Source organism: Mobula birostris, chromosome 3, assembly GCF_030028105.1.
Source record: "Mobula birostris isolate sMobBir1 chromosome 3, sMobBir1.hap1, whole genome shotgun sequence".
Classification (NCBI taxonomy): Eukaryota; Metazoa; Chordata; class Chondrichthyes; order Myliobatiformes; family Myliobatidae; genus Mobula; species Mobula birostris.
Window position 1 is genome coordinate 62035878 of NC_092372.1, and position 21009 is coordinate 62056886.

The following is a 21009-nucleotide window of genomic DNA, read 5'->3' on the forward strand; positions in this document are numbered from 1 at the left end:
CGCTTCATCTCTTAAAAACTTTTGTGTCCATTATTTTTAAGAAGATGGTGTCTTCCACCGATGGAGCAAGTTATTATTGTGCTTAGTTTGAGCGAAGACTGACTGTTCCAGTGTCTTCTCAGTTACTTTACTATGCTCCTGCCTTTGTTGTGCTTCCTTGATACACGCCACGCTTGTGGAGGGCTGAGAAATTGAATGGTGGCCTTTCTCTAGCACGTTAGTCTTGAGCGTGTTAACTGTCGGTTTGTGTACGTTGCCAGGGCACACCTCTCCTATCACCACCCAGCCCAGATCCAGACGTTGGGCGAAGGGGGCGTTGTGTTGTCCATTGACCTGCTGCCTGACTTTGTGCACTCTAAGAACATCTCTTCTGAGTAGCAGGAGTATTTCTGCTTCTGGATCCAGTTCTGGGATGTGCTTGGCAATGTGGTGGAGATGGTGCTGGTGTAGCACTGCACTTGGTGTTGGAATCTCTGATCGGTTATTTAAGATCTCATTGCACTCTTAAGAGAGGAGGGAGACTGATGATGACTTTGCCATCCTGTGACTCGAGCTGGAAGCCTTCTGCCTTCCTGCCATATGTTTCTGCGATGCCAGAGGAAGTTCTGAGGTAGTATGGGAATGGATTACCCTTTACGCTGAACAACTCGAAGAACTCTGGTCTCACTAGTGAGCGGTTGCTCTGGTCGTCCAGAATTACATAGGCTTTGATAGCCTTGTCTTTGGCTCCCTTAGGGTGAACCTTAGTGAGGCAGATCTTTGAGCACGAATGGCTTGACTGACCTGGACTGCAAACTTCTGTGCAGCTCGAGCTGACAATAGTTGTATCAGAGTGATGCTCACCCTCCCCGCCATCCTCTTGTGGGAGCGGAGGAGCCTTGGCAGTTTGCGGTGACGGGCCGGGATGCATGGCTCCATCGTGATTAGTGCTGTTACATTCCGACACTTTACGGGGAATGTACACTCTTTAGCGAGGTGGGAAGTAGAGGAACAGCACTTAAAACATATTCTTTTTTCCTTGAGAAGGGCTTTTCTTTCGTCAAAGGGTTTGTTTCGAAACATTCTGCATTTTTTTGAGGGGATGGTGTTTGTTGTGCAATGGACAATTCTTGCTAGTGTCATTGTTAATTGCGGAGACTTCAGTTTTATGCACTGAGATGGGTTTATTGATGACAAAATTGTTCAAAATGGGCTTGACTGGGTTGGTGTGAGTTGTGGTGCTGCCTTGATTCATGAAGCTAGAGTCGTTTTGCCTCTTCACCTCCTTGCACACAAACCTACTAAAATACTCAAAGGGAGGGAATCGACCACCGTTCTCTTCCTTGTACTCCAAGCCAATAGACAGCTGTCTTTCCTGCAGCCCGAATGGAAGTTTGTCCACAATTGGTCCAACTCTGTGTGAAGTATCCAGATATGGCAGGTCAGTTAAATAGCAGTCTTCTTTAGCACCTTGCATCTCCATGAGTAAATTTCCGAGTTCTCATAATTTAGTGTGGTCCTTGGCTGACGCCCTAGGAAAATTGTCCAGCCGTTGAAATAGTGCCCTCTCAATAATTTCAGGGGCCGCACAGCAGTCCCGAAGTCTCTCCCATGCTTTGTGTAAGGCTAACTTGGGGTTGTTGACGTGCACTGAGCGTATGCGTTTCACCTGTTCACTTGATTCCTTTCCCAGCCATTTAGTCATAAGGTCCAACTCTTTGGTTGCTGTGAGCTGGACTCCGCCAGTGGCACTGGTGAATGAGGAGTACCACGCACAGTAATTTTCAGGCTTATTGTCAAACTGGTACAGTCCTGAATTGACGAGGTCTCGTCGCGCTAAATACTGTGCCAAGGGTTCTGCTGCAGGTGGCGTGAGAGCTGGGGGAATATGTTGGGGAACATATGACTGAGCGTGTACGTTCACGATGGGATTTGATGTTCTGACTTCAGCCTTTGTCTCTGATCTCGCTGGATCTGGTAAGTTTGGTGTCGGGAAGTATTCGTAGTCCTTTCATACCTGAGTTTGTGGCAAGGTTGCAATTGTGAGTTGTCTTCCCCAGGTGGATGCGATGCTATAAAGCTTCCCTGTGATTTCACATGAGATGGGGCGCCAACAGGCAAGTATGGAGAGGGAGAATGAATCTGCAGGTCAATTTGAGATTGGACATATTCGCTGGTGCATTCCAATTTGGCCCCTTCTGACATAGATTTTCCTGCTTCGTCTAGAACGTGCATTTCTTCAGCGTTTTCCAACACTTGTGCTTTAACCGCGGCCGCATCAGCTTCTCGTTGTAGCGTCAGCACTTCTAACTCTGAATCTATCCTTGCCTTTTCCAACTGGTTTTTCACTTCTCTGGCAGCTTTTTCCATTTTCAGTTTTGTTTCTTGATTAGCATATGACACTGGCACCTTGGCGGCTTCTGCTTTAGCTCTTGCGAGGGCAGCCACACTTGTCAATGTCCTACTGCTCTTGGCGCTTAATAAAAGCGTCTTGATGCTTGATTGCGAAGCTATCGTACCACTTGCCGAAACACCGAATGACTTCGCCTTTTCACTGTAGTGTTCTCGTGCAGTGTGTTGAAACTCTGACTAAACACCAAGATAAACCGGAGCCAATGAAGACAGAGTCGTAGTAAGGTTAACCATTTACTGTTCACTCTTCCACATTAACGTCGTATGGTGAAAACTGTTGATAAAAAAATACAAACATATACAGTGTCTGTTTCATTCTGGAGACCACGCGTGCTCTCTTCTTTTAGCGAGTGTCTCCAGCCGCCCTGAGTAGCGGGCGAGGGGGTCGTATCAAACCGCCGCCAGACTCGAGCCCACCCAGCGTTTGAAATTGAAAAGCCGGCATGTGCGCCACCCCAACCGCTGCTGCCTTAACAGAAACTATGTTAATAATTTTACTTCAAATACTTCCATAGGAACTTACGGTGTTGCTTCTGTAATGTTTCTTTGTGGGTAGAAACGGAGCTCCTCACGATCATGCTGCACACATGGCACCCACTTCACACTTTTCCAAACCAAGACACGGCGAAACCGGAGGTGGTGTCATCGCATGCCGCAATATACCATAGACAATGAATTTACTGTAACTTAATTATCAACCTTTAACTTTAACTAGAAAATAGTTACAAACAAATCATTTAAAACATAGACCCAACAAAGTCAAATAAATGCCTAAAGGGCAACACAACATTTGACAAATGCCTTTATTTGTTTAAGGTGTAAGTAGCAAGTCAGTGAATAGGGACTTTCAGGCTTTTGATGTGGTGCTCTGATCAGGGCATCAGCTAAAATTGTAGCGGAAAGGAGAGCAATATCTACCAATACATTTACAGACCCTTGCTGTTAGATGATTTAGTTGGAAATGGTAATGAACAGAGAACAATTCACTAAGGATTGGAAGAATGCATCTTTTGGGGTGCCACAGTGATTGGTCCATCTGTCCCTTTTTTTTGCACTTCATTCTAGTGATTTGGATTCAGGAACTAAGTATAATATAATCCAGATTTGCTGATACGATTTGACTTGAGGAAGTAGAGGGTCTTCAAGGGTATATATACTGCTAACTGAATAGGTGAGGGAGTGGTAAATGGAAATATAATGTGAAAAATCATTATTCTAGAAAAAAATGAAAAAGTAGTGTTTCTTTTAAATGTCATGCGACTGAAAGCTATTGGTGTGCAGAGGCACATGAATCATCTCAGTTAACATCTAGGTTTAGCAAGCAGTTTGGAAGGCAATTGGTAGCCTGGGCTGATTTAGTAAAAGTGAAGATGTCGTGCTGTATCTGTACAGGATCATGGTGAGGTTGCACAGGCTCGGCCTCTCTTTCGAAGGGAGGATATACTTCTATTTTGAGTAACGCGATGAAAGTTTAGCAGACTGATTCCAGGGATTGGAACAATTTGTTATATGCTGGGATGATATTTTCTAGATTTTGGAAAAATAAGATGTGATATTAATTGAAAGAACAAAACGATAAGTTGACACAGAGGAGATTTCCCTTGTGGGGATATCTACTATGAGGAGTCACTTTCTCAAAAGAAAGGGTTGATCATTCAGGACTGATTAAGAGAAATGCTTCTAGCCAGGAGTAGGGAAATTCTCTTTCCAAGCAGGTTGCGGATGCAATTATTGAGAATTTTTGACATGGATCAATGATTTCTTAACTGTGACGGGATATCAGGTTACTGTAGGTAGATGTAAGGTAGATCAGCTGTGATCTTACTGAATGGTGAAGTTGTCATGATGAGGTACAGAATGATGTATACCTGCTTCCACTTGAGCTCCTATGCTGAAAGAACACATTGCTGAGATTAGCACTTTTACACTTCTCCAGCAAATGGTGTAAGATTCCCCCGTCAAGTATGTAATTTTAATACTCTCAGAAAGTTTTTGAAAAGAACTAGGATGTAGATTTCTGAAAATTGCTTTTTTGCTGATGTTATGGGGACTTGCTGACCATGATAACTGAAGGAGAGCTATTTTAATGCAAACTGAAGTTGTCTATTGTAGTTGGTATAGAGTACTTTCTTCAGCTTGAGATTTGACAAGCTGCAGTGGATATACAGTGGCATGCAAAAGTTTGGGCACCCCGGTCGAAATTTCTGTTACTGTGAATAGTTAAGTGAGTAGAAGATGAACTGATCTCCAAAAGTCATAATGTTAAAGATAAAACATTCTTTTCAACATTTTAAGCAAGATTAGTGTATTATTTTTGTTTTGTACAATTTTAGAGTGAAAAAAAGGAAAGGAGCACCATGCAAACGTTTGGGCACCCCAAGAGATTTGAGCTCTCAGATAACTTTTACCGAGGTCTCAGACCTTAATTAACTTGTTAGGGCTATGGCTTGTTCACAGTCATTGTTAGGAAAGGCCAGGTGATGCAAATTTCAAAGCTTTATAAATACTCTGACTCTTCAAACCTTGCCCCAACAATCAGCGGCCATGGGCTCCTCTAAGCAGCTGCCTAGCACTCTGAAAATTAAAATAAATGATGCCCACAAAGCAGGAGAAGGCTGTAAGAAGATAGCAAAGTGTTTTCAGGTAGCCGTTTCCTTAGTTTGTAATGTAATTAAGAAATGGCAGTTAACAGGAACGGTGGAGGTCAAGTTGAGGTCTGGAAGACCAAGAAAACTTTCCAAGAGAACTGCTCGTAGGATTGCTAGAAAGGCAAATCAAAACCCCCGTTTGACTGCAAAAGACCTTCAGGAAGATTTAGCAGACTCTGGAGTGGTGGTGCACTGTTCTACTGTGCAGTGACACCTGCACAAATATGACCTTCATGGAAGAGTCATCAGAAGAAAACATTTCCTGCATCCTCACCACAAAATTCGGTGTCAGAAGTTTGCAAAGGAACATCTAAACAAGCCTGATGCATTTTGGAAACAAGTCCTGTGTACTGATGAAGTTAAAATAGAACTTTTTGGCTGCAATGAGCAAAGGTAGGTTTGGAGAAAAAAGGGTGCAGAATTTCATGAAAAGAACACCTCTCCAACTGTTAAGCACGGGGGTGGATCGATTATGCTTTGAGCTTGTGTTGCAGCCAGTAGCATAGGGAACATTTCACTGGTAGAGGGAAGAATGAATTCAATTAAATACCAGCAAATTCTGGAAGCAAACATCACACTGTCTGTAAAAAAAAAAAAAGCTGAAGCTGAAAAGAGGATGGCTTCTACAACAGGATGATGAGCCTAAATACACCTCAAAATCCACAATGGACTACCTCAAGAGGCACAAGCTGAAGGTTTTGCCATGGCCTTCATAGTCCCCCGACCTAAACATCATCGAGAATCTGTAGATAGACCTCAAAAGGGCAGTGCATGCAAGACGGCCCAAGAATCTCACAGAACTAGAAGCCTTTTGCAAGGAAGAATGGGTGAAAATCCCCCAAACAAGAATTGAAAGACTCTTAGCTGGCTACAGAAATTGTTTACAAGCTGTGATACTTGCCAAAGGGGGTGTGACTAAGTACTGACCATGCAGGGTGCCCAAACTTTTGCTTTGGGCCATTTTCCTTTTCTGTTATTTTGAAACTGAAAGATGGAAATAAAAAAGTTTTCTTGCTTAAAATATTAAAGAAATGTGTCATCTTTAACTTTATGCCTTTTGGAAATCAGTTCATCTTTTACTCGCTTAGCTATTCACAGTAACAGAAATTTTGACCGGGGTGCCCAAACTTTTGCATGTCACTGTATACCTACGAAAGGCCATATGTAACATCTGTTTACTATTATAAGTCTTTGCTGAACAGTTTTGTTTAAGACTGCAATCTATTTATTCTATGTATGATTATCATATAACAGAGTGTGTCTTCTGCTACACATTTCAGGACTTTAGAGCACTGTCACCTGAATGTCTTTGAAGTTAATTGGTCAAGTAAAATATATAAACCATTAGAAATACATGAGTTAATCAAATTTGGATTCTGTTCTATCTGTGAAAAGATATGCTTTTCTGAACTATATGTTGTGTATTGTATTTGCTGTGATAAATAACACAGCTGCTGTACTTTGAGGGATCAGGATAACAGTTAAAAGTATGTCCTTTCATAATTAGTGGCAAAATATTATGTTTAAAAAATAACTGCCAGATGTTTCACAGATAATATGTATTAATATGAACGAGGAAGAACAAACATGTTGTTGGTCTGAGCTCTGTGTTCTTAATAGAATAATAAACATATCTGAAGACGTGTTTTGTCCTTGTCATACCTTGCACATTTATATTTTGTGGAGTTGTTCAGAAGTAACAGCAACTTGCAATTATGGGTAAGACAATACAACATAACTAATAGAAATCCTGCAAACTGAATTTAATTATTACTTTAGTTTTATGGCATTGTCCATGTTTGTTTGATTGCCTAAGCTTTTGCCCCATACATTTTGAGGGTGGGAGAGTTCATTTGTGTGTATGTGAGCGTAACTTTGAATAGAATGAATCTCTAGCATCAATTTTTCCAGAATGATGTGCAGGAAAGATGATACTTCATTGAACCAAGTTATTGCAGATGTATGCTCATTAGTTATAATTCAAACTATAATGGAAGAAAGCAATCCTCCTTAACTCATAGAAATCTGTGCCTGGACTATCTCTTGCCTGCTACATGATTTATAGTGTATTGAGTTGAATTTGGCCGTTGAAGTATTTGTCAAAATAATATCTGCAATTCAAAGGTTTTCTGGATATTCAGTTGGGAGAGCATTTTTTTTGCCTCTGTATTTCAAGCATTTTCTTCAAAATGTGGATGAGGGCAAAATTCAAAGTAAAATGAATTCAGTGAAAAGAAAACTTGATTAGAATTTTATTTCAACACATAAAAACCCAATATTGTTTGAGAATGTAAAAAGAAAAGTCAGTAGTAATGGAATCATCTAAACTACTATCAATCTTTTATTCAGATATTTATGTTTCAAGCAGCTTTCCATCCTAAAAAATAAATACCTCAAAATATCTTCTCACTTTTAATCAGACAGCAGTAATATTGTTGAGCTTTCTATTTGTACTAATTAAGTTTGTTCAAATGCTAAATTGGTAGATGTTCTTAATCCCCTTTTGCGATTTTAGTTAGTTGGCAGTTGATATTGCACATTATTGTAATTTAATATAGAATTAAAGACAAGTCTATTTTTAATATGACAGTATTTCTTTGGCACAAGTGGGATAAATGAAGTTAGATCAGTTCAGAGAAAAATGTGTAAGACCCCACAAGAAAAGAGAGAGGGTTATAATGATTAATGATAACATTTATCATTGAATTTTCAAATAGACCCCTTAGTTCAGGTACTTGTGTTTATAAAGCTGTCAGTGGTCTGGGACTGCGGTACATCATGGAATCACTAGCTTTATAATCCTGCTCAAGCTCACAGGTCTTCTCTTGTTGGTTTCTTAAATTTAAACAGTCTCCTTCAGAAGATATTGGCAGGTCAGGTTTTTTGTACAGCGTTCCTAAACTAGAATTCAATACCTAAAACTACAAGAGATGCTGGCTCAAGTGGACACTTTTAAACACCAACTTGTAATCAGTTTTTTTAACCTTACTATTAGCTAGCACCTTTTTATCTTTTATTTTCATATTTGTACCCTATATCATTGTAAAACACTTTGCACTACGGCATTTGTTTGAAAAGTGCTGTATTAGTAAGTTGTTATAAATGTCCATGACAGGAACATGGAAAATGTGCACCACTTCCTGATTTTGGGAGCTACTTCTCAGGAAAAGTGAATTTTGATGAAGAAAGTCATAATAGTCTTCAGTGCACCATCTGAGGAAAAGAAGAATACCTCAACCAAAGATTGTGAGTAGCATTGATTCCTATTTTCCTGTACTATATACTCAGAATTGAACTACTTCTGCAGCAGGTTGTGGCACTGGAGAGATACTACCAACGCTGCTTTCGCAAGAGCATTTGAATCTACCCCTTCCTGCTTCTTTTATTATACCCCCTTCTGGTTACCCTCTCACCCCTTATCCTCCTCACCTACCCATCACATCAATCTTCCCTTTCTTCCATGGTTCACTGTCCTCCCATTAGATTTCTTTTTCTTCAGCTCTTTACTACTTCCACCTATCTCCTCTCTGCTTCTTGCCTCATCCCCTCCCCCACCCACTCACCTTCCACCTCATGTGGCTTCATCTATCTGCTGCTAACTTGTACTCTTTCTCCTCCACCCCACTTCCTTATTCTGGTTTCTGCCCTATTCCTTTCCAGTCCTGATGAAGGATTCTGGTCTGAAATGTCGACTGTTTGTCCCCTCCACGGATGCTGCTTGACAGGCTGAGTACCTCCAGCATTTTGTGAGTGTTACTCTGGATCTACTGTTGGGATAATCAGTGTTAATGCACTATCCCAAACTAATCCGTAATGATACTCAGTCAGCTCAATTGAGTTGGCATTGAGAGATCTGAGCTCACAAAACACCAGTGCGAGAGTGACAGAGTGAGACCACCACCTCCCAAATAGCCACTGCTTGACAATCTTCTGGCCGACTCTGTAGCAGTCTGGTTGATGAGATTACTGAACAAATATTGAAATCAATGGAAGCAAGAACTCCTTGACACTGAATGGTGACTTTATGAAGTCCAATTTCTATTTTCTTCACCAATGTATACATCTTTATATAATCCATTTATATGCAACATTCTTTTAATAGCTTATTGCAGGCTGCCCTCAATTGACACATACATCACCAGTTAATTAATTTTGTTTGCTGATTTAACTTAAGCAGAATTGAGTTTTAGTAGAATACAACATTCAAACACTACTGCAATTTAGAATATACAAACGTACAAGTAAGAATCACTTCCTATTCCAGGAGCTGTTAAAGATTTTCAGTATTTTTGGAAAAGGAACTACTTTACTTTGTCTAGAAGGGATGAGTGAAAAATAATTAGCTGTGATTGCATTCAATCAGGCTAATGTCAGGCAAGTGTGGCAGAACTAGAATACCAACATCTCTGAGCTGAAATCGAGGGTGATCTCTAGCAATAGTGCAATTCTACTGGAGAGATAAATTTGAGAAGGCAAACATAATTTCAACGAAGTTCAATCCACCCATCCCCTTGTGCAGCATCCCCTCCCCCCCCCCCCCCCCCGACTGGCTCTGGCTCTGTCCTTCTCGTCTCAGGGGAGGAGGTACAGGGGTCTGAAGATCCATATGCAATGTTTTAAGAACAGCTTTCATCGGATTTCTGAATGATCCGTGGGCCCATGAACACCTGAACACCACCTCACTATTCATCTTTTGCATGAATTATTTATTTCTGTCATTTATAGTTTTTATATCTTGCACTATAATGCTGCCACAAAACAACAAATTTCATAATATACATCAGTGATAAGAAAGCTGATTTTCCACAAGTAGAGAATTGCTCTTGATTTATGTTGAAATCATTGTAAGTATTATTACTAGTAGTCGCATTAGACTAATTTATCTTCGCTCCATAAATGACATCAATGAGCGCCCTCTGGAAGGAATCTCCGTGTGTCCTCCCCATGGAATGTGTGGTTCTCCGGTTGCTCCGGTTTCTTCCCACAGTCCAAAGTAGTACAGGTTAATTGTTTGTTGTAAATTGTCCCACAAGTAGGTTAAGGTTTAATCGGGTTTGCGGGGCAGCACGGCTCGAAGGGCCTGTTCCACACTGTATCTCTAAATAAATAAAAACAAAATAAGTAACAATTAGTAAGTTATGAACTGATTGATTCTAGATGTGATTTTAATGTGGGCATAAGTATGTAAGTGTGAGTTGGCCTCTCTGTGGCAGAAGGTGTTCCACATCTTTCACATAAGCCTTTGCTTTAAAGTCTAGTTACAAAATTGATTTTTGCATTGAAAGTGGCTCAGCTGTTTAAGTGTCGAAACTTTGGATGGAAAAAGTAAATGATTTGTCCTGTAAATCTAGATGTAATTTGTTTACATGGCATTTAAAGTGGTGCACATTATCTCTGGAAAACAGAGATGTTGGAAATGTAAGGTTGCACCCACTCTGAATGAATTTGAGTGAAGGAGTTTTGCAAATTGATAAACAGAAGCCAAGTTTGTGTTACTTTACTGATGCCAAAGCAACCGATATTTTTTAAGGAATTAGATAAATTTTCAATTCTTTATGCATTGCTAAAGTGGATTATCTTAAGTCTATAAACCAATATGTTTACGCTAACTTACTCCTTCAGGCTTCTTGTTGATTAGTGAACTATGTTCTCTTATCAGTTTTTTAGGCAGGGCATGTATGTCAAAAACTGTTTGATAATAGCTGCATGTTGACCTACAGCTTTTGGGCACCACCCAATTCCCCCATGACATCATTGTGAAATCCAGTGCAAATAGTTCACCTTTGTGTACTGAAGAAGCTTGAATGAGCATTCAATGTGAGAGTGCGGCAGTTAAACTGCTGCTTTAATTTTATGATGGATTTTTTGAAGCGAGTGGTTCCTGCTGTTGCATCTGGGGAGGTGGTTTTGGATGTTGAGCCTACTGATCGTGATAGTGTTCCCAGGCTTTTGAAAATGAGGCGTTTGAGTCTGCTTTCTGTAGGATACACAGTAGAAGAAATGAATTCCACAGTTCAGCTACATGAACCAGAGCTAACAAAAGGTGCAGTTCACTGTAATACATATAAAGAAATTTGTATAATGTACGACAGAATGTTAAGGTTTAAGATAATTGCATTTGTATCTTGCGGTCTGCTTAGAAATCTTGTACTGAACTTTTTCAAATGAACTTGTTTTATAAAAACCTTTCTGAAAGGGAAAATAAAAGGTAGGTCTAGTTAAAATTTTAATTTTGTGACAACTAAGTATTGTTCACACCCTGATCAATTGGTTGATTTTCTTTAGAAATGGTTAAGAGCTTTGGTCAAACATTTAGAAAAGGAATGGAGAAACTCAGTTAAATTGTATTTGTTTTGTATTTTGTGTGTGAAGTTAGGTGAACATATGTATTATAAGAGTTAAGACATTTTAAATTTGTTTAAAATCTTGTTTGTGTTACCTAAAGTAATGATCTAAATTAATTTCTTTCTTTCAAATAGCAATGGGAAGGAATGTTTGTTTTTCCATTAATACCTTCTGTTAATGATTCTTAATAGGCATTAACAGGGAAATGTTTTAAATATAAACTCAAACATTTTACTTGTCTTCCTTAACTTTAACTAGTAGTAGGCCTCTTGAACTTCTGCAAATAATTAATTAGTTATTTTCCTTTGAAGAATAAAAAATTGGGAAAACATATTTCTGTTGATCATAGTATTACTGGATTAATGGTTATAAAGTACCTTCAGTTATTTTTCTTGTTTCATTTCTCAAAATAGTTTCAAATTTGGCTTGATATTGCCTGAATGATTAAATTCTTACCTGTTGGTAGATTATATTACCTGTTTAAAACCTTATTTTGAGCCCTTACTGACTGTTCTGATGGATTCTTATGAATCTTGTTTTTTATAACGAACAAATGTATAGATCTTTATTTAGACTAAATCCACGTTTATTTGTTGAGCTATTTTGGCATTAGGAATATTTAGATTTTGTTCAGAAATCCTCGCTTTAGATCAGACTGGAACAGCAGACGGTAGAGATATTAGAAGTAACCATCTGTGTGGCAGTATAGTCTTGAATTCACCTCAAGGAGATTGTTCACATTTTGCAAGTGACAAAAACACCGATTTGGCTAAGAGAATTCAAAGTAGCACCACCATAATCTAACAATATTTATATAATCTTTCCCCATAATACAGGTCCACAATCCCTTATCCAAAATCCTTGGGGCCAGTTGCATTTTGGAATTCAGAATTTTTCGGATTTCAGACCCCCGACCCTGCCCCGCCCCCCCCCCCCCCCCCGGATAACCAAAAAACACGCAGGCTCAAGTCCCTTATTTAATCTGTCTCAGTGCGGTGGACTTTAGGACCTGGCGGCGCACCAAACCTACGCACATCCTCCTGTATACTTTAAATCATTTGTAGATTACTCATAATACCTAATGCAATGTAACTGCTATGTGAATAGTTGTTGTACTGTATTGTTTAGGGAATAATGATAAGAAAATTTTTTTATTTCCAACAAAAACATTCAATAAAACAAAAATATACAGCTTCAAACGAACCAAATCAAACACATGGTAAATGACTTATTGGAATAAATGTAGAGTGTCACTGTCACTATAAAACTTCAGTAACTTGTCTTTCTCTTTATTTAAATCATATACAGTGGTAGTTCCGACGCTTCAGTAAGCTGCCACACAGACTCCATGATCAAGCTTCTGCAATAACACCACTTTCTGTGTTATTGATAATGATAGATGCTTCCTTCTCTTTTTCCTCATTGTTACCCATAGGGGTATCTGCAGCTCTTTTTGACATTTTCACAGTGAAATTAAACACAAAGTCAACAGTGAACACAAAATATCAGCGAACAGCAAATGCACGTGTAACCAGTACGAGCACTGAGCCACAACTGGAGGCCTCTGCTAGTACTGCCACGTCACACCTGAGTGATGTTGCCTGTTGGCGAAAAAAACTTTGGTTTTCGGAGCTTTTTGGATTTCAGAATTTCGGATAAAGGAATGTGCACCTGTAATTATTTCCTCCCTCAGTCTTCAAGATTGAAAGTAGCTTTCTTTCCTGTTTTGTTCCTTTTATAATGATCTAGGAAATTCTTTGAATAGAGTTTTTGAGCACATGATTCAATTTACTTTTGCCAAACTTAATTTATTGTTGGATGACATTACCTTGTTCTTGATGCCAGTGAGAGATACTTGTAGTATCTTGATGCCAGTGAGAGATACTTGTAGTATTTCAGGCATAAGAGTTTCAGAGCAGGATGAAAATCAGAAGTTCCCAACCTTTTTTATGTCATCGACCCCTACCATTAACTGAGGGGTCCATGGGCCCCCGATTGGCACTCCTGCTCCAGATAAAGTATCGTTTTAAATATGTATAGAACCAGGAATGAATAGTTCTACAATGTGAATGTCACAGGAGCATGATAAAATAAATAGGTTAAGAAAAGTGAGCAACAATATAGTTTCTCCTCTACTATGCAATATGATTTATGACAGTGATGAAAACTCAAACATGCATTTACTGGGTAGGTGGGGTAAAATATTTGGAAGGATTTAAAAAGCAGCAGTACATTCAAGATCCTTAAAGGGGAAGGAAAGGTTGAAGATTGGATGAGAATTTTTTTAACAATCAGGTAGGTGAAAATTTTTTCTGAAGAGTGGAGTGATGACTATAGATTTGGAAAAGAAGGGGATGGTACAAGGGCAAACTGAAGATGTTCTCCAGCATGTAGAGGTTGTATAATCAGTAGTTTAGGGTAATAGGTGGTGAATTGCATGGCCTATACATATTTAACCTCATGGATAGCCAAATAATTGGAACCTTTCAAATGTTGAAAGGCCTAGACAGAGTAGATGTGGAAAGGATGTGGGGGGGTCTAGGATAAGAAGGCACAACCTCAGGATAAAGGGGTGTCCATTTAAAATGGAGAATTTTCTTTAGTCAGAGGGGAGTGAATTTGTGGATTTTATTACCGCAGACAGCTGTGGAGGCCAGGTCATTGGGTGTATTTAAGGCAGACTTGATAGGTTCTTGATTGGACATGGCATCATAGGTTGTTGTGAGAAGGCAGGGAGTGGGGCTGAGGAGGGGAAAAAAGATCAGCCATGATTGAATGGCGAAGTAGAGACGATGGGCTAAATGGCCTAATTCTGCTCCTATATCTGATGGTCTTATTTCTTCATTAATCCGCCTGTTCAAAGTTCAAAGTAAATTTTTTATCGAAGTGTATATATATGTCACCATATACGAACCTGAGATTCATTTTCTTGCAGGCATACTCAATATATCCTTTGAAGAATAACCAGAACAGAATCAATTAAAGACCGCACCAACCTGGGCTTTCAGCCAGTGTGCAAAAGATAACAAACTGTGCAAATACAAAAAGAAATAAAGAAATAAAAAGAAAAAAAAATGAAGGCAGCAGCGTGAAGAGATCATGTCCTGGGTTGGGGGAGGGGGGAGATTATCCCACGACAGCATTCCTTTTGAATGTGCTTGATGGTGGGGAGGGGTTTGCGCTTAATGGTCTGGGCTATATCCACAACTTTTTGTAGGATTTTCCGTTCAAGGGCATTTGTGTTTCCTTATGAGGCTGTGATGTAGCAGTCAGTATTCTCTCTACTACACATCTATAGAAATTTGTCAAAGTTTTAGATGTCATGCTGAATCTTCACAAACTCTTGAGGAGGTAGAGGCACTGCTGTGCTTCTATGTAATTGCACTTACTTGCTGGGTCCAGAACAGGTCTTCCAGAATAATTCACGGAGGAATTTAAAGTTGCTGATGTTCTCCACCTTTCATCCTCCAATGAGTACTGGCTCATAGACCTCTGGTTTCCTCCTTCTGAAGTCAACAATCAGCTCCTTCGTCTTGGTGATGTGACAAGAATACACATAGATGTTAGCTGTCCTATGTGATCAGCAGTTGGTCTGCCACCTGTCTTCGGGAGAGAGAGAGATAAGGAAGACAATGGAGCAGCATTTGGAGATGTGTAATGAAGGGACGGGAGAGAGAGCTGTGTAGAGCAGCTCCCCCTTTGAACCCTGGACTGTTTGAAGTGATGGACAGGCGATACCCCAGCAGGGGAATAAAAAGGGACAGGTTCGCTAAGGCAGGACACACACGACACCACGAAGTAACGAGACCCTGGAAGCGGTGCCCTCCCGCCCCCCCCCCCCCCGCAAGTCGGCGGGAGTCGTTTGGAAGGCTGATTGCGGAACCAAGCCTTAGACGCACAAGGTGGAAAGGTACGATCAGTGGGAACCCGGTGTGTGTCCACCCTTGCTTGGGTGCCTGGTTCACTGCAGAGGATCGACTGCATCTGGAGGAGGGGTCACAGTCAGTGACCTTAGGTGACATCACAAAGGACTCGCCCGAAAGCTGCTTGTGAGCAATATCGCAGGTCTGTGTGTGGAAGCCGTTTTGAATGATCATTCGTTCTTGTTCTCTCTCTCCTTCCCCCCACATTGTCCATCGCCATGGCAACGATTATTGCGAACTGAACTAAATTGAACCGGACTTTGTGTCACTTTGAAATTGGTCATTTACCCCTAGATAACGATAGAGCTTGATTGATCCTGTTATCTTAATTCTGTGCACTTGTGTGTTTATCATTGCTGAACTGTTGCATTTATTATCCTTTCGATTACTGTGTTGCTTGTTTCTTTAATAAAACTTTCTTAGTTCTAGTAATCCAGACTCCAACTGAGTAATCCATTTCTGCTGGTTTGGCAACCCAGTTACGGGGTACGTAACAGTGACATTGAATAAGCGGTTGTTCTTATGACACCACTCAGCCACATTTTCAGTCTCCCTCCTTCCTTTCAACTGAATAATTCAGTGAAATAAACTTTCAAATTATTATGAGTATGGTGTACTGCATCTTTGGTTTATATTTTTGAAACTTCCTTTGCCTTAGCCTTAGCCTTTGCTTCCAATATTCCTGTTTACCAACTATAGTAGTAACCACTTCCACTTTTTCTGATTCACTCAGTGAGAAGAAGTATTTCTTTTTGACCTTCAGAAAGTTGGTGTTTGTTCTGGTTGGTTTCATATTATAATTCTATTGATTTTACATCTGTGGCAAATTATCAAACCACCAAGAAATATTAAAAAAAACTCATGTTTGCTAAGAGTTTAAAAGGCACTCAAGAGCAACATTAAGTTACAAAATGAAGTTACCAAATAGAATGAATTAAATAACTTATGGATATTTTGAGGAGCCATAAGAATGACTGTTGGAATACTCCACACAATTTTAATTCCCTTGCCTTAAAGGATAAAATAGAACTGGATGCAGTCTGAGGATGATTAGCCCAGCTGATGTCTAGATGGGAGGGTTGTTCTGTCAAGAGAGACTTGACAGTTTGGGTCTGTATTCCTTGGAGTTTAAAAGAACGAGAGTGAACTTATTCAGACATCTCAGATACCAAGGACACTTGATAAGGGAACTGTTCAGAGTCATACACAAAGGGATGCAAAATAAAGGATCACTTATTTAAAGCTGAAATATGTATAAGCTCAGAAGATCATGAATCTCTGGAATTCTCTGCCCCTGAAATGATGGAATCCAGGTCATCAGATATATTTGAGATGGAATTCTAATGTGGAACTGAGGATTATTGGGAACTGGCTTGGAAGTAGAGTTAAGGGCATCGTAGATCAGCTGTCATCTTTTGAATGGCAAGTTGGGATGGAGGCCTGATTGGCCCACCACTGCTCTTTGTTTTTGAGTAAGTATGATTATCACAGCCATTCTTGCATCTTGTATTAATGGCATTTATACCAAACAACAGTCTTACTGGTTAGAGGAACAAATACCCGGTCTACAAAGCTACCATAAAAATAACTGACCCCTACTTCATGGTTACCCATTCACTCATGTAGCAGTGATTGTAGGATTGTATAAATTTTTTAAATGTGCTTGAATCAAATCAATTTAAGAACGTTACAATTTTTAATAAGAAAAACAGAAATATCAGAATGGATTTGTATAAATAAAATGTGATTTATTGTCAATAAACATGAGGCCATGTTAATTCCTGCCATTGCAGTCATGGGAAAGTGCTTCTGTGACTAGTTGATTAGTGAGAATGTGATTAAGTAGTTTTGATTTCTAGATTGTCTCCCTTCACAAGCTCAGCAAATCAGTTGTTTCCTTCATGCCTAAGTCAGCCACTCCTTGTATTACACCTAGAAATCTTCCACACTGTCCTACTTCAAACTGAAGAACATAGAAGACCACAATTGAGGGTGTACAGCAGATGATAATCTGAAGTTCACTGCATGTCTATGTTTGATCTGATGCCTGACAGTTAATGGGCTCATGCTTTAACCCAGAATCAAGGATGATACTTTCAGTTTTGTTTCTATTGACTCCTTGAGAAGGTATTTAAGAGTCAACCACAAGTTGTGGTTCTGCAGTTGCATGCAGCTCAGACTGTGTAGGTATGACAAATTTAATTTCCAAAAGGATGGTTGTGAACCAGGTGGGGTTTTGGTCACCATCCACATATTTCATAATCATTATGTCTGCTGTATCTTTTTATTGTTACTATTAAGGAAGTGACTGAAACTAAATTATGAGGAAATGGGATTTGATCTCATCACTTGATCATTAGGCCATGACTTTCATGTTACTACTTAACATTATTGGAATTGCTATCTTGCCCTATTTTCTGAGAAGTTGTAGTTGAATTGTACAAATGTGAGTATTGAGAACCAAGTGTGATAATTTATTAGAAAAAAGGATAAGTTGGCTGTTGATTAACACTAGTAACTAGTGAGGAGGAAATAGTGTAGATAAAATCTGCTCAGATTTTGAATTTTAATTTCCTTGTTCTATACTGTTTCAAAACCCTATCTTCATTGAGCACACAGAAGCCCAATAATTTAGTTCAAGAAACCACTTTTCCCTTTCGTGCCATGATCATAGCATTGTCTAATTGTCTTCATTGTTTTTTTCTTATTATCTGCATTTTCTCCTTGGGTTTTCATGCTTTGAAGTGATTTCTCTGTGCCAAATGTGATTTGTAAATGCTGTCTGATGAAGAAACATTGTCTATAGACATTGTAATTTCAACTGTGACTCATTTGATGGTGCTTTTGCCTCTAAGTGATAATGTTTGGTTCAAGACCCACTTTATAGATGTGAATAGAACTATCCAGGCTGACCCATCCATGTGGTAATGAGAAAGTATTGCAGTGTCAAAATTGCGACCTTTCAGATATACTGTCAAATATTAAAGATTCCAAGTCAGTTCGAAGAATAGTAGGTTTATTATGCTCATGAACAGATCAATATCACTAAAAATGTTATCTTGTCGCTACTACATTTTGTGGATTTTAATGGCACATATAGATATAATTTCTTAGATTGCAATAGGATATTGCCTTGAGTGTATCGTTCCTTTGTTACAATTAACATTAGGGCTCTCATTATAAAGATAATTACACATAGATATGTTTGAGATCCATGTTTTGATGCAGGATAAAGAAATCCTTTACTAATAACTTAAGTAGCAGAAGATTATCAGAAATTCTTCACTACAGCAATTGATAATATTGGCAGGTGATTTGGTTGCATTTATTATTTAATCTTCATAAGTATTTTCTTTTGTCTTGTATATCCAGTCATTGTTTCAAGTGCGTTATAAGGCTATGGTTGCAAAATACTGGATTTTTCTTCTGACATTTTACAGACTAGCTGAGTCTTTGAAGGCAATCCGCCACTAGTAATAATTCAAATTTTCACTCAAAGATTTCAAAGGTATGTTTAATGTCAGAGAAATATTTACAATATACATCTGGAAATGTTTTTTCTTCGCAACCATCCACAAAAACAGAGCAGTGCCCCCAAAGAATGAATGACAGTTAAATGTTGGAATCCTAAGGTCCCCCCAGCACCCCCCTCTCTCGTGTGTAAGCAGCAGCAAGCAACAATCCTCTCTCCTCCCCACCGACAAAAAAAAGCATCGGCACCTGGCACTGAGCACTCAAGCCTGGAGCAAGGCAACAGCAAAGACACAGACTTGCAGTACTCCAAAGACTTCACATTTCACGCGGTATTCGATATACCACAGGCTCTGTCTCCCTAATAAGGGAGAAAGAGGTATCTCTGTTTCACAGCGAGAGGGGAGACATAACAAACAGCTTGCTGGTTTACAATGTTAAAAGTCCATTGTGTCGCTTTTTCCGAGCTCTGTGCCCAAAGATCTCAGGTCTCTGGGCACATAGCCAACGACCTTCCAGCTCCCACGCCATATTGGTCTGTTGGGACACCGACCTTAGATCTGCCTCTCGCCAGAGCCCCGAAATCCTAAGCCTCCAAAGGTGAGCCGAACTCTTACGCCGCGCCCTTGGCATGATGGATAACAGCCCATAGTGAAACCCTGTGAGCGGGTCCCATTCCTGCAAAGAACCATAGTCAGCATGTAATTCCAGGTCAGGGGCTGCAAAAGAACCCTGAAAGAGGAAAAATATAGACATTACAGATTGAAATAGAACTGCTTCCAGAGATGTAAGCAAAGGAGTCACCGTTTAGCACCATCTTGCTCATTTCTTTTCTTCTTGAGTAATTATATGCTCCTTTATAACTTTCTTATTGTTAGCCCTTCTTGCTTGAATGTTAACATGCTATTTAACATGGTGACTCCAGATATTCTTATGTACTTGTTGATTTATTTAATTTCCATTACTTAAGAGGGTATGGCTTACCCGTCTGTTCTTTCTTTTTGCGTGGTATTGGGGCTCATGTCTGCTCTTTTGTCTGCCAGTCAGTTCTATTTTGTCAAGTTTTAGTATATGGAACAAATTAATTCTGTACCAAATCCATAGAAAATATTTAGACTAAGTTATAGTGCTTTTGATAAGATAAGAATTAAATTTGCAATATTACTTTCACATTATCCAAATAATGTTCTCGGATGTTTTAATAAGGGAGAATAATGCAGAGGGCACTTCAATGTTTATAAATATGCACAACTGTTGAATTAAAATTTGATGTTTGCTCTGCTTATCAGATATATAGCCCTGTTCCAAAACATTTGGTGAAAGTAAAGTTAAATAGAAGCTGAGAACATTGTGTATTTTTTTTCAGGATGGAAATAGAACTCTGAGGATAAACCCTTTAGTTATGTATTTCACAGACTGATGATAAGTCCTGGAATAGATATGTTACAAGACAAATAAAAGATTGGATATATAAGTTAAAGAATGTCCATCAAATCCCACCATTGCAGATTCTAATTTTAGATTCAGTTTTTTTAAAAGAACAACTGTAAGTCATGATATAGTTTTGATGAAGGTGTCCAGGATGTTTTTTGATTTGTTGTAAAATGCCAGGTAGTTTGCTAGTACCTTCGGGAAATTAAAACATGCCTTAATGAGTCCAAAGTTTAAAGTAAATTTATTATCAAAGTAAATTTATGTCACAATATACTACCCTGAGATTCATTTTTTGTTTACATTCCCAATAAATACAAAGTAATACAATAGAATAAGTGAAAAACTGCACATGTTAAGATTGACAGTTGATGTTTACAAAACAACAAACTGTGCAAATACAAACAAAAAGACACAAACAAAATATCGAACATGAGATGAAGAGTCCTTGAGAGTGAGTCTATAGGTTGTGGGTACAGTTAAGTGATGTGGTGAATAAAGTTATCCACTCTGGTTTAAGAGCCTGGACTGTTCCTGAACCTGGTGGTGTGTGTCCTGAGGGCCATGTACCTCCTTCCTGATTACAGCAGCAAGACGAGATCCTGTCCTGGGTGGTGGGAGTTCCTGATGATACATGCTGCCCTCCTGTAATGGCACTTCATGCAGATGTGCTCAGTGATAGGGAGGGCTTTAACCCTGATGGACTAGGCTGTATCCACTACTTTTTGTAGGCTTCTCTATTCAGGGGCACTTGTCTTTCTATAACAGGCTGTGATGCATCCAGTCAGTATACTTTCACC

At 39.3% G+C, this 21009-nt stretch overlaps 1 protein-coding gene across 14 annotated transcripts in view; it reads left to right on the plus strand.

Moving 5' to 3' along the window:
- fryl (furry homolog, like) overlaps positions 1–21009 on the plus strand; it is a 372606-nt gene that overhangs the window by 45903 nt on the left and 305694 nt on the right. For 12 of the 14 annotated variants that reach the window (XR_011885352.1, XR_011885353.1, XM_072252728.1 and 9 more), the window contains exon 1: positions 10836–11082. The exons of 1 other annotated variant lie outside the window; for it this stretch is intronic. Coding sequence is in view for 11 of the 13 variants with exons in the window: in XM_072252728.1 (XP_072108829.1) it covers positions 10893–11082 (190 nt within the window). In the remaining 2 variants the exon portion in view is untranslated. Of the gene's footprint in view, positions 1–8154; positions 8286–10835; positions 11083–21009 lie in introns of those variants that run through there. One more of the 14 variants, XM_072252739.1, reaches the window with a different exon arrangement.